Source organism: Copidosoma floridanum, unplaced genomic scaffold (assembly GCF_036245765.1).
Source record: "Copidosoma floridanum isolate Cflo_tuat_1 unplaced genomic scaffold, Cflo_Japanese_pri ptg000013l, whole genome shotgun sequence".
NCBI lineage: Eukaryota > Metazoa > Arthropoda > Insecta > Hymenoptera > Encyrtidae > Copidosoma > Copidosoma floridanum.
In genome coordinates, this window is record NW_028321890.1 from 38508496 (window position 1) to 38523614 (window position 15119).

At 33.5% G+C, this 15119-nt stretch overlaps 1 protein-coding gene across 4 annotated transcripts in view; it reads right to left on the reverse strand.

Annotated features, from left to right (window-relative positions):
• The window catches only part of AkhR (Adipokinetic hormone receptor), a 47645-nt gene that overhangs the window by 4496 nt on the left and 28030 nt on the right, over positions 1-15119 (reverse strand). For 2 of the 4 annotated variants that reach the window (XM_014349744.2, XM_014349741.2), the window contains exon 2: positions 70-383. In XM_014349744.2, coding sequence (XP_014205230.2) covers positions 70-351 — 282 coding nt within the window. In that variant the 5' untranslated portion in view covers positions 352-383. Of the gene's footprint in view, positions 1-69; positions 384-824; positions 967-15119 lie in introns of those variants that run through there. The other 2 variants (XM_014349743.2, XM_014349742.2) reach the window with 2 other exon arrangements.

Sequence of the window (15119 nt, forward strand, 5' to 3'; positions counted from 1 at the left end):
ATACATCTACTATTTATTTTATACATAAATAATGTACTTAAGGGGGGGGGGAGGGAATTTCATACGCACGAGTAGGTCAGCAATGGCAAGGTGTATGAGCATCTTGTTGATCCGCGTGCGGGGCCTGTTGTTGTTTCGGCGCAACAGCAGGGTCAGGACGGTGGTGTTGCCGATCGCCGATATCACCATGAGGATGCTGTAAAAGACTATGCTGACGACGTGGCCCTCGTTGAAGCGCATGTCGATCGGCAGGTCCTCGCTGTCCGAGTTCACGGGAATGGGCTCGCAAGTCGTGTCGTTTAGTTGTGCCGAGCCGGACGCGTACGTCAAGTTGAAAATCGGCGGCGACATCCCGCCTAATCGCTGATCCAGTGGCGGCGAACCTGCAGATCATTCGATTCCTTGCACTTTTGCTTTACACGCTACTTTCATTCTCCATGATGTTTTTCGCTATTGACTTTACTTTTTGCTTTCTTATACTATTTGCAAACATAAAAAGAAAAACCGCTTAATAATATTCAGCTAAATTCAACTCTCGATCAGGTACACCACCTTCTGTAAAAAAATTGACAAAAATTAAAAGCAATACACTACAGATGTCGAAAATGTGTCGGTATTATTTTTGTTATCTTGTTTGGCCTACGAGTCATTTGATACCTATATCAGTCGAAATAAGAGATTATAAATTTGTTTTGATTTCCGTACTGCTCCACAAGGCTTCCAAGGGCCAGGACAGTTCTTTTGCACGTGCACTCGAGGTGGGAACAAAATATCATCGAGTAGCGACATAAAACAAATCTGAGCAAGTTGAAAGAATTTCTTACCTGTTTATTAGCGTGCAAAAGTTTTGCAAGCCATTTGGAATTCCATTGATCGAGAAGAACAAGCAAACAAGCTGTCCATCAAAATCTAATTCAATCAGAATCGTTAGAGCCGAACAAGCGCTTTCTCTCATGTAACACTAGTTCTATAATTATTTGATTACTCGAGCCACTTCGTCTCTCGATGTACATAAAATATTCAAGGCAAACGTTTGTTAGTAGTCATGCATACCGAGATAATCGAGTACTGAGTAACGCAACGTAAAAAGATGTGCATCAAGACCAGATTTATTATATGGACTTTGATTTTATTTTTTCGGGAGCCAAGACCTGTTGTTGTGCTGGCATGGTAAGTAAATCAGTATTGCTAATACTCGATTTTATTGAAATACATGATTGACAACTTTATTCGATCGCAAAATTTGCTTATTTCTTCTCTATTTGCAAAGCACAGAAAAAAAAGCGGTCACTAAAGATTGAAGTGAACACTGTTAATTACAACACGTTAAATTGTTAGAAAAAAAAAAAAACGAATAAATAAATAAAATAAAATAAGTCGCAGTAACTGCAACAACGGTAAACTTACGCAATTATCGAATGTTCGATGGGCAAATCGACTTCAAGTCACTCGCTAGTACATTCAACCATGAGGGTGCATATATTGCTAAGTAAAAAAAAGTACAAATTCGTTTATAGTGGCAGCTAGCAGCAGAGCATCGATAGGTTCACACTCGGACTCGTCAAATAAATAGGTATCGATAATATTGGTGCTCCACATCTGGAGATAAACAAACAAACAAATAAAGCGGAGAAAGTATTATTTTGCTCACAGGACCGTTAGGACTACACGGCGGTCATGACTCGCGAGAACAGAGGGTGGCTGCAGTTTACAAGAGACCACCAACCTGGTGGTTCGTTTGTTGGTAAGGTACGCGTGCGCGCGCGAACAGCGGAGATATAATTGAGTACCCTAGATGATTAACAACGGCTGACGACCCATATGTTTTGCATATAACTTATTTTTTTTTATATTATGTTGCAGTTATCTCATATGAGGTATAAACAATATTATAAACAATTGATTCACTACCAATACCATAACGTATATGTATATACATATTGAATAGTATACTATTTATAAATTCCATGACTGCATCGTAATGATTCCGCGGATTTATTTGATATGTACCTACCTGCCCACCTACATGATTGAAACTTGATAATTAAAACAATGGAGATACTTCAAATATTATCTGTTTATTTACTTTTTATCCCACTTCGTTCTCTTTGCTTGTATGCCCAGCGTGCAATTCTTATCATTGCAAAGGTAATTTTTGCACTGTAACAGCGGATGCCCATATCTATTACTCATCCAGCAACTGAAAATTTTTTGACCCTTTAAATTTTAACAATTTAAAAAATATTTTTTTTATAATTTTAATATTCCCAAATTATTGCTTATTTCCCAATATCTATTTGATATGTACGGAAATACGAACGTTTAAGGATTAGGCCGTTTTTTTAACAAAATTTCCAGATTTTTAGTATTTTCATAAGCTTTCAGTCAACCGTAGTGCCATTTTATATTATCTAGCAGGTAAACTAAGTTTTTTAAGTAATATATAACATTTACAATGCGTGGCATGGCCTAGTATACTCAACTAATAAGAAAAATTTTTTTAATTTGTACTGATTCCTAAATATCGATAATTTCGCGATATCTCCTTTATTTCCGCAGATACAAGCTTATTTGAGATTCGGCCGTTTTTTTGACCAAATTTTCCGGATTTCGAGTATAGCCATAGGCCATAAGCCACTCATAAGGATCAATGAAATTATCTAGAGGGTCATTTTTGCTTATGAAATGACTTTTTAATTAAGTAGCATAGCCTTGTATACTCGAAATATTAGAAAGGAAATTCATTTTTATTGATTCCAATTTATCGCTAATTTCGCGATATCTCCTTTATTTACAGAGATACGGGCATTTTGAGTTTTAACCTTTTTTTTTTTTTTTTAAATATCGACTTTTGAGTGGAGTCTAAGCCCCGTACGTGTGTGTTAGGGACCTAGTACGTGTTTCCAACGATAGTAGAGTCATCAGAATTATTTCTAAGACATTGACAAACGTCAAACATTGAACAATTTTGATTAAAAATTTTTGAAATTTCATGATTTTAAAATACCGTCCTTTTTGCGATATCTCCATTATTTACGGAGATACGGGCATTTAAAGTTTTAAACTTTTTTTTTTGGAAGTATCGATTATTGAGCGAATTCTGGGCTTCGTACGTGTTTGTAAGGGACGTCGTACGTGTTACCAACGATGGTAGAGTCACCATAATTATTTCTAAGACAATGACAAACGCGAATCATTCAATATTTTCGATCGAAAATTTTAGAAATTTTTTGATTTCAAAATACCGTCCTTTTTGCGATATCTTCATTATTTACGGAGATACAGGCATTTAAAGTTTTGACCTTTTTTTTTCTTAAAAATATCGACTTTTAAGTAAAGTCTTGGGTTCGTACGTGTCTGTAAGGGACGTAGTACGTGTTACCAATGATGATAGAGTCACCATAATTATTTCCAAGATAATGACAAACGCCAATCATTAAATATTTTCGATCGAAAATTTCAGAAATTTTTTGATTTCAAAATACCGTCCTTTTTGCAATATCTCCATTATTCACGGAGATACGGGCATTTGAAGTTTTGACCTTTTTTTTTCTTAAAAATATCGACTTTTAAGTGAAGTCTTGGGTTCGTACGTGTCTGTAAGGGACGTAGTACGTGTTACCAATGATGATAGAGTCACCATAATTATTTCCAAGATAATGACAAACGCCAATCATTAAATATTTTCGATCGAAAATTTCAGAAATTTTTTGATTTCAAAATACCGTCCTTTTTGCAATATCTCCATTATTCACGGAGATACGGGCATTTGAAGTTTTGACCTTTTTTTTTCTTAAAAATATCGACTTTTAAGTGAAGTCTTGGGTTCGTACGTGTCTGTAAGGGACGAAGTACGTGTTACCAATGATGATAGAGTCACCATAATTATTTCAAAGATAATGACAAACGCCAATCATTAAAAATTTGCGATCGAAAATTTTAGAAATTTTTTGATTTCAAAATACCGTCCTTTTTGCGATATCTCCATTATTTACGGAGATACGGGCATTTAAAGTTTTAAACTTTTTTTTTGGAAATATCGATTATTTAGCGAATTCTGGGCTTCGTACGTGTTTGTAAGGGACGTCGTACGTGTTTGTAAGGGACGTCGTACGTGTTACCAACGATGGTAGAGTCACCATAATTATTTCTAAGACAATGACAAACGCGAATCATTCAATATTTTCGATCGAAAATTTTAGAAATTTTTTGATTTCAAAATACCGTCCTTTTTGCGATATCTTCATTATTTACGGAGATACAGGCATTTAAAGTTTTGACCTTTTTTTTTCTTAAAAATATCGACTTTTAAGTAAAGTCTTGGGTTCGTACGTGTCTGTAAGGGACGTAGTACGTGTTACCAATGATGATAGAGTCACCATAATTATTTCCAAGATAATGACAAACGCCAATCATTAAATATTTTCGATCGAAAATTTCAGAAATTTTTTGATTTCAAAATACCGTCCTTTTTGCAATATCTCCATTATTCACGGAGATACGGGCATTTGAAGTTTTGACCTTTTTTTTTCTTAAAAATATCGACTTTTAAGTGAAGTCTTGGGTTCGTACGTGTCTGTAAGGGACGAAGTACGTGTTACCAATGATGATAGAGTCACCATAATTATTTCAAAGATAATGACAAACGCCAATCATTAAAAATTTGCGATCGAAAATTTTAGAAATTTTTTGATTTCAAAATACCGTCCTTTTTGCGATATCTCCATTATTTACGGAGATACGGGCATTTAAAGTTTTAAACTTTTTTTTTGGAAATATCGATTATTTAGCGAATTCTGGGCTTCGTACGTGTTTGTAAGGGACGTCGTACGTGTTACCAACGATGGTAGAGTCACCATAATTATTTCTAAGACAATGACAAACACGAATCATTCAATATTTTCGATCGAAAATTTTAGAAATTTTTTGATTTCAAAATACCGTCCTTTTTGCGATATCTTCATTATTTACGGAGATACAGGCATTTAAAGTTTTGACCTTTTTTTTTCTTAAAAATATCGACTTTTAAGGGAAGTCTTGGGTTCGTACGTGTCTGTAAGGGACATAGTACGTGTTACCAATGATGATAGAGTCACCATAATTATTTCCAAGATAATGACAAACGCCAATCATTAAATATTTGCGATCAAAAATTTTAGAAATTTTTTGATTTCAAAATACCGTCCTTTGTGCGATATCTCCATTATTTACGGAGATACGGGCATTTAAAGTTTTAACCAATTTTTTTTTTGGATATATCGATTATTAAGCGAGTCCTGGGCTTTGTAAGTGTTTGTAAGGAATGTAGTACGTATTACCAACGATGGTAGAGTCACCATAGATGTTTCCAAGACAATGACAAACGTCAATCATATAAGATTTTCGATCGAAAATTTTAAAAATTTTTTGATTTCAAAATACCGTTCTTTTTGCGATATCTCCATTATTTACGGAGATACGGGCATTTAAAGTTTTGACCAATTTTTTTTTTTGGATATATCGATTATTGAGCGAGTCCTGGGCTTTGTACGTGTTTGTAAGGGACGTCGTACGTGTTACCAACGATGGTAGAGTCACCATAATTATTTCTAAGACAATGACAAACGCGAATCATTCAATATTTTCGATCAAAAATTTTAGAAATTTTTTGATTTCAAAATACCGTCCTTTTTGCGATATCTTCATTATTTACGGAGATACAGGCATTTAAAGTTTTGACCTTTTTTTTTCTTAAAAATATCGACTTTTAAGTGAAGTCTAGGGTTCGTCCGTGTCTGTAAGGGACGTAGTACATATTACCAACGATAGTAGAGTCACCATAGATGTTTCCAAGACAATGACAAACGCCAATCATTGAACATTTTCGATCGAAAATTTTAAAAATTTTTTGATTTCAAAATACCGTCCTTTTTGCGATATCTCCATTATTTACGGAGATACGGGCATTTAAAGTTTTGACCAATTTTTTTTTTGGATATATCGATTATTGAGCGAGTCGTGGGCTTTGTACGTGTTTGTAAGGGATGTAGTACGTGTTACCAACGATGGTAGAGTCACCATAATTATTTCTAAGACAATGACAAACGCCAATCATTAAATATTTTCGATCGAAAATTTTAGAAATTTTTTGATTTCAAAATACCGTCCTTTTTGCGATATCTTCATTATTTACGGAGATACAGGCATTTAAAGTTTTGACCTTTTTTTTTCTTAAAAATATCGACTTTTAAGGGAAGTCTTGGGTTCGTACGTGTCTGTAAGGGACATAGTACGTGTTACCAATGATGATAGAGTCACCATAATTATTTCCAAGATAATGACAAACGCCAATCATTAAATATTTGCGATCAAAAATTTTAGAAATTTTTTGATTTCAAAATACCGTCCTTTGTGCGATATCTCCATTATTTACGGAGATACGGGCATTTAAAGTTTTAACCAATTTTTTTTTTGGATATATCGATTATTGAGCGAGTCCTGGGCTTTGTACGTGTTTGTAAGGGATGTAGTACGTAATAGTACGTATTACCAACGATGGTAGAGTCACCATAGATGTTTCCAAGACAATGACAAACGTCAATCATTGAACATTTTCGATCGAAAATTTTAAAAATTTTTTGATTTCAAAATACCGTCCTTTTTGCGATATCTCCATTATTTACGGAGATACGGGCATTTAAAGTTTTGACCAATTTTTTTTTTGGATATATCGATTATTGAGCGAGTCCTGGGCTTTGTACGTGTTTGTAAGGGATGTAGTACGTATTACCAACGATGGTAGAGTCACCATAGATGATTCCAAGACAATGACAAACGTCAACCATTGAACATTTTCGATCAAAAATTTTAAAAATTTTTTGATTTCAAAATACCGTCCTTTTTGCGATATCTCCATTATTTACGGAGATACGGGCATTTAACGTTTTAAACTTTTTTTTTTGGAAATATCGATTATTTAGCGAATTCTGGGCTTCGTACGTGTTTGTAAATGACGTCGTACGTGTTACCAACGATGGTAGAGTCACCATAATTATTTCTAAGACAATGACAAACGCGAATCATTCAATATTTTCGATCGAAAATTTTAGAAATTTTTTGATTTCAAAATACCGTCCTTTTTGCGATATCTTCATTATTTACGGAGATACAGGCATTTAAAGTTTTGACCTTTTTTTTTCTTAAAAATATCGACTTTTAAGTAAAGTCTTGGGTTCGTACGTGTCTGTAAGGGACGTAGTACGTGTTACCAATGATGATAGAGTCACCATAATTATTTCCAAGATAATGACAAACGCCAATCATTAAATATTTTCGATCGAAAATTTCAGAAATTTTTTGATTTCAAAATACCGTCCTTTTTGCAATATCTCCATTATTCACGGAGATACGGGCATTTGAAGTTTTGACCTTTTTTTTTCTTAAAAATATCGACTTTTAAGTGAAGTCTTGGGTTCGTACGTGTCTGTAAGGGACGAAGTACGTGTTACCAATGATGATAGAGTCACCATAATTATTTCAAAGATAATGACAAACGCCAATCATTAAAAATTTGCGATCGAAAATTTTAGAAATTTTTTGATTTCAAAATACCGTCCTTTTTGCGATATCTCCATTATTTACGGAGATACGGGCATTTAAAGTTTTAAACTTTTTTTTTTGGAAATATCGATTATTTAGCGAATTCTGGGCTTCGTACGTGTTTGTAAGGGACGTCGTACGTGTTACCAACGATGGTAGAGTCACCATAATTATTTCTAAGACAATGACAAACACGAATCATTCAATATTTTCGATCGAAAATTTTAGAAATTTTTTGATTTCAAAATACTGTCCTTTTTGCGATATCTTCATTATTTACGGAGATACAGGCATTTAAAGTTTTGACCTTTTTTTTTCTTAAAAATATCGACTTTTAAGGGAAGTCTTGGGTTCGTACGTGTCTGTAAGGGACATAAAACGTGTTACCAATGATGATAGAGTCACCATAATTATTTCCAAGATAATGACAAACGCCAATCATTAAATATTTGCGATCAAAAATTTTAGAAATTTTTTGATTTCAAAATACCGTCCTTTGTGCGATATCTCCATTATTTACGGAGATACGGGCATTTAAAGTTTTAACCAATTTTTTTTTTGGATATATCGATTATTAAGCGAGTCCTGGGCTTTGTAAGTGTTTGTAAGGAATGTAGTACGTATTACCAACGATGGTAGAGTCACCATAGATGTTTCCAAGACAATGACAAACGTCAATCATATAAGATTTTCGATCGAAAATTTTAAAAATTTTTTGATTTCAAAATACCGTTCTTTTTGCGATATCTCCATTATTTACGGAGATACGGGCATTTAAAGTTTTGACCAATTTTTTTTTTTGGATATATCGATTATTGAGCGAGTCCTGGGCTTTGTACGTGTTTGTAAGGGACGTCGTACGTGTTACCAACGATGGTAGAGTCACCATAATTATTTCTAAGACAATGACAAACGCGAATCATTCAATATTTTCGATCAAAAATTTTAGAAATTTTTTGATTTCAAAATACCGTCCTTTTTGCGATATCTTCATTATTTACGGAGATACAGGCATTTAAAGTTTTGACCTTTTTTTTTCTTAAAAATATCGACTTTTAAGTGAAGTCTAGGGTTCGTCCGTGTCTGTAAGGGACGTAGTACATATTACCAACGATGGTAGAGTCACCATAGATGTTTCCAAGACAATGACAAACGTCAATCATTGAACATTTTCGATCGAAAATTTTAAAAATTTTTTGATTTCAAAATACCGTCCTTTTTGCGATATCTCCATTATTTACGGAGATACGGGCATTTAAAGTTTTGACCAATTTTTTTTTTGGATATATCGATTATTGAGCGAGTCCTGGGCTTTGTACGTGTTTGTAAGGGATGTAGTACGTATTACCAACGATGGTAGAGTCACCATAGATGATTCCAAGACAATGACAAACGTCAACCATTGAACATTTTCGATCGAAAATTTTAAAAATTTTTTGATTTCAAAATACCGTCCTTTTTGCGATATCTCCATTATTTACGGAGATACGGGCATTTAACGTTTTAAACTTTTTTTTTTGGAAATATCGATTATTTAGCGAATTCTGGGCTTCGTACGTGTTTGTAAGAGACGTCGTACGTGTTACCAACGATGGTAGAGTCACCATAGATGTTTCCAAGACAATGACAAACGCGAATCATTCAATATTTTCGATCAAAAATTTTAAAAATTTTTTGATTTTAAAATACTGTCCTTTTTGCGATATCTCCATTATTTACGGAGATACGGGCATTAAAAGTTTTGACCAATTTTTTTTTTTGATATATCGATTATTGAGCGAGTCGTGGGCTTTGTACGTGTTTGTAAGGGATGTAGTACGTATTATTAACGATGGTAGAGTCACCATAGATGTTTCCAAGACAATGACAAACGCGAATCATTCAATATTTTCGATCAAAAATTTTAAAAATTTTTTGATTTTAAAATACTGTCCTTTTTGCGATATCTCCATTATTTACGGAGATACGGGCATTAAAAGTTTTGACCAATTTTTTTTTTTGATATATCGATTATTGAGCGAGTCGTGGGCTTTGTACGTGTTTGTAAGGGATGTAGTACGTGTTACCAACGATGGTAGAGTCACCATAATTATTTCTAAGACAATGACAAACGCGAATCATTCAATATTTTCGATCGAAAATTTTAGAAATTTTTTGATTTCAAAATACCGTCCTTTTTGCGATATCTTCATTATTTACGGAGATACAGGCATTTAAAGTTTTGACCTTTTTTTTTCTGAAAAATATCGACTTTTAAGTGAAGTCTAGGGTTCGTCCGTGTCTGTAAGGGACGTAGTACATATTACCAACGATAGTAGAGTCACCATAGATGTTTCCAAGACAATGACAAACGCCAATCATTGAACATTTTCGATCGAAAATTTTAAAAATTTTTTGATTTCAAAATACCGACCTTTTTGCGATATCTCTATTACTTACGGAGATACGGGCATTTAAAGTTTTGACCAATTTTTTTTATGGATATATCGATTATTGAGCGAGTCGTGGGCTTTGTACGTGTTTGTAAGGGATGTAGTACGTGTTACCAACGATGGTAGAGTCACCATAATTATTTCTAAGACAATGACAAACGCCAATCATTAAATATTTTCGATCGAAAATTTTAGAAATTTTTTGATTTCAAAATACCGTCCTTTTTGCGATATCTCCATTATTTACGGAGATACGGGTATTTATAGTTTTAACCAATTTTTTTTTGGATATATCGATTATTGAGCGAGTCCTGGGCTTTGTACGTGTTTGTAAAGGATGTAGTACGTATTACCAACGATGGTAGAGTCACCATAATTATTTCTAAGACAATGACAAACGCGAATCATTCAATATTTTCGATCAAAAATTTTAGAAATTTTTTGATTTCAAAATACCGTCCTTTTTGCGATATCTTCATTATTTACGGAGATACAGGCATTTAAAGTTTTGACCTTTTTTTTTCTTAAAAATATCGACTTTTAAGTGAAGTCTAGGGTTCGTCCGTGTCTGTAAGGGACGTAGTACATATTACCAACGATAGTAGAGTCACCATAGATGTTTCCAAGACAATGACAAACGCCAATCATTGAACATTTTCGATCGAAAATTTTAAAAATTTTTTGATTTCAAAATACCGTCCTTTTTGCGATATCTCCATTATTTACGGAGATACGGGCATTTAAAGTTTTGACCAATTTTTTTTTTGGATATATCGATTATTGAGCGAGTCGTGGGCTTTGTACGTGTTTGTAAGGGATGTAGTACGTGTTACCAACGATGGTAGAGTCACCATAATTATTTCTAAGACAATGACAAACGCCAATCATTAAATATTTTCGATCGAAAATTTTAGAAATTTTTTGATTTCAAAATACCGTCCTTTTTGCGATATCTCCATTATTTACGGAGATACGGGTATTTATAGTTTTAACCAATTTTTTTTTGGATATATCGATTATTGAGCGAGTCCTGGGCTTTGTACGTGTTTGTAAAGGATGTAGTACGTATTACCAACGATGGTAGAGTCACCATAGATGTTTCCAAGACAATGACAAACGTCAATCATTGAACATTTTCGATCGAAAATTTTAGAAATTTTTTGATTTCAAAATACCGTCCTTTTTGCGATATCTCCATTATTTACGGAGATACGGGCATTTAAAGTTTTAAACTTTTTTTTTTGGAAATATCGATTATTGAGCGAATTCTGGGCTTCGTACGTGTTTGTAAGGGACGTCGTACGTGTTACCAACGATGGTAGAGTCACCATAATTATTTCTAAGACAATGACAAACGCCAATCATTACATGTTTTCGATCGAAAATTTTAAAAATTTTTTGATTCCAAAATACCGTCCTTTTTGCGATATCTCCATTATTCACGGAGATACGGGCATTTGAAGTTTTGACCTTTTTTTTTCTTAAAAATATCGACTTTTAATTGAAGTCTTGGGTTCGTACGTGTCTGTAAGGGACGTAGTACGTGTTACCAATGATGATAGAGTCACCATAATTATTTCCAAGATAATGACAAACGCCAATCATTACATGTTTTTGATCGAAAATTTAAGAAATTTTTTGATTTCAAAATACCGTCCTTTTTGCGATATCTCCATTATTTACGGAGATACAGGCATTTAAAGTTTTGACCTTTTTTTTTTTAAAAATATCGACTTTTAAGTAAAGTCTTGGGTTCGTACGTGTCTGTAAGGGACGTAGTACGTGTTACCAATGATGATAGAGTCACCATAATTATTTCCAAGATAATGACAAACGCCAATCATTACATGTTTTCGATCGAAAATTTTAGAAATTTTTTGATTTCAAAATACCGTCCTTTTTGCGATATCTCCATTATTTACGGACATACGGGCATTTAAAGTTTTAAACTTTTTTTTTTGGAAGTATCGATTATTGAGCGAATTCTGGGCTTCGTACGTGTTTGTAAGGGACGTCGAACGTGTTACCAACGATGGTAGAGTCACCATAATTATCTCTAAGACAATGACAAACGCGAATCATTTAATATTTTCGATCGAAAATTTTAGAAATTTTCTGATTTCAAAATACCGTCCTTTTTGCGATATCTTCATTATTTACGGAGATACAGGCATTTAAAGTTTTGACCTTTTTTTTTCTTAAAAATATCGACTTTTAAGTAAACTCTTGGGTTCGTACGTGTCTGTAAGGGACGTAGTACGTGTTACTAATGATGATAGAGTCACCATAATTATTTCCAAGATAATGACAAACGCCAATCATTAAATATTTGCGATCGAAAATTTTAGAAATTTTTTGATTTCAAAATACCGTCCTTTTTGCGATATCTCCATTATTTACGGAGATACGGGTATTTATAGTTTTAACCAATTTTTTTTTGGATATATCGATTATTGAGCGAGTCCTGGGCTTTGTACGTGTTTGTAAAGGATGTAGTACGTATTACCAACGATGGTAGAGTCACCATAATTATTTATAAGACAATGACAAACGCGAATCATTCAATATTTTCGATCAAAAATTTTAGAAATTTTTTGATTTCAAAATACCGTCCTTTTTGCGATATCTTCATTATTTACGGAGATACAGGCATTTAAAGTTTTGACCTTTTTTTTTCTTAAAAATATCGACTTTTAAGTGAAGTCTAGGGTTCGTCCGTGTCTGTAAGGGACGTAGTACATATTACCAACAATAGTAGAGTCACCATAGATGTTTCCAAGACAATGACAAACGCCAATCATTGAACATTTTCGATCGAAAATTTTAAAAATTTTTTGATTTCAAAATACCGTCCTTTTTGCGATATCTCCATTATTTACGGAGATACGGGCATTTAAAGTTTTGACCAATTTTTTTTTTGGATATATCGATTATTGAGCGAGTCGTGGGCTTTGTACGTGTTTGTAAGGGATGTAGTACGTGTTACCAACGATGGTAGAGTCACCATAATTATTTCTAAGACAATGACAAACGCCAATCATTAAATATTTTCGATCGAAAATTTTAGAAATTTTTTGATTTCAAAATACCGTCCTTTTTGCGATATCTCCATTATTTACGCAGATACGGGTATTTATAGTTTTAACCAATTTTTTTTTGGATATATCGATTATTGAGCGAGTCCTGGGCTTTGTACGTGTTTGTAAAGGATGTAGTACGTATTACCAACGATGGTAGAGTCACCATAGATGTTTCCAAGACAATGACAAACGTCAATCATTGAACATTTTCGATCGAAAATTTTAGAAATTTTTTGATTTCAAAATACCGTCCTTTTTGCGATATCTCCATTATTTACGGAGATACGGGCATTTAAAGTTTTAAACTTTTTTTTTTGGAAATATCGATTATTGAGCGAATTCTGGGCTTCGTACGTGTTTGTAAGGGACGTCGTACGTGTTACCAACGATGGTAGAGTCACCATAATTATTTCTAAGACAATGACAAACGCCAATCATTACATGTTTTCGATCGAAAATTTTAAAAATTTTTTGATTCCAAAATACCGTCCTTTTTGCGATATCTCCATTATTCACGGAGATACGGGCATTTGAAGTTTTGACCTTTTTTTTTCTTAAAAATATCGACTTTTAAGTGAAGTCTTGGGTTCGTACGTGTCTGTAAGGGACGTAGTACGTGTTACCAATGATGATAGAGTCACCATAATTATTTCCAAGATAATGACAAACGCCAATCATTACATGTTTTTGATCGAAAATTTAAGAAATTTTTTGATTTCAAAATACCGTCCTTTTTGCGATATCTCCATTATTTACGGAGATACGGGCATTTAAAGTTTTAAACTTTTTTTTTTGGAAGTATCGATTATTGAGCGAATTCTGGGCTTCGTACGTGTTTGTAAGGGACGTCGTACGTGTTACCAACGATGGTAGAGTCACCATAATTATTTCTAAGACAAAGACAAACGCGAATCATTCAATATTTTCGATCGAAAATTTTAGAAATTTTTTGATTTCAAAATACCGTCCTTTTTGCGATATCTTCATTATTTACGGAGATACAGGCATTTAAAGTTTTGACCTTTTTTTTTTTTAAAAATATCGACTTTTAAGTAAAGTCTTGGGTTCGTACGTGTCTGTAAGGGACGTAGTACGTGTTACTAATGATGATAGAGTCACCATAATTATTTCCAAGATAATGACAAACGCCAATCATTAAGTATTTTCGATCGAAAATTTCAGAAATTTTTTGATTTCAAAATACTGTCCTTTTTGCGATATCTCCATTATTCACGGAGATACGGGCATTTGAAGTTTTGACCTTTTTTTTTCTTAAAAATATCGACTTTTAAGTGAAGTCTTGGGTTCGTACATGTCTGTAAGGGACGTAGTACGTGTTACCAATGATGATAGAGTCACCATAATTATTTCCAAGATAATGACAAACGCCAATCATTACATGTTTTCGATCGAAAATTTTAGAAATTTTTTGATTTCAAAATACCGTCCTTTTTGCGATATCTCCATTATTTACGGACATACGGGCATTTAAAGTTTTAAACTTTTTTTTTTGGAAGTATCGATTATTGAGCGAATTCTGGGCTTCGTACGTGTTTGTAAGGGACGTCGTACGTGTTACCAACGATGGTAGAGTCACCATAATTATTTCTAAGACAATGACAAACGCGAATCATTCAATATTTTCGATCGAAAATTTTAGAAATTTTTTAATTTCAAAATACCGTCCTTTTTGCGATATCTTCATTATTTACGGAGATACAGGCATTTAAAGTTTTGACCTTTTTTTTTCTTAAAAATATCGACTTTTAAGTAAACTCTTGGGTTCGTACGTGTCTGTAAGGGACGTAGTACGTGTTACTAATGATGATAGAGTCACCATAATTATTTCCAAGATAATGACAAACGCCAATCATTAAATATTTGCGATCGAAAATTTTAGAAATTTTTTGATTCCAAAATACCGTCCTTTTTGCGATATCTCCATTATTTACGGAGATACGGGCATTTAAAGTTTTAAACTTTTTTTTTTGGAAATATTGATTATTTAGCGAATTCTGGGCTTCGTACG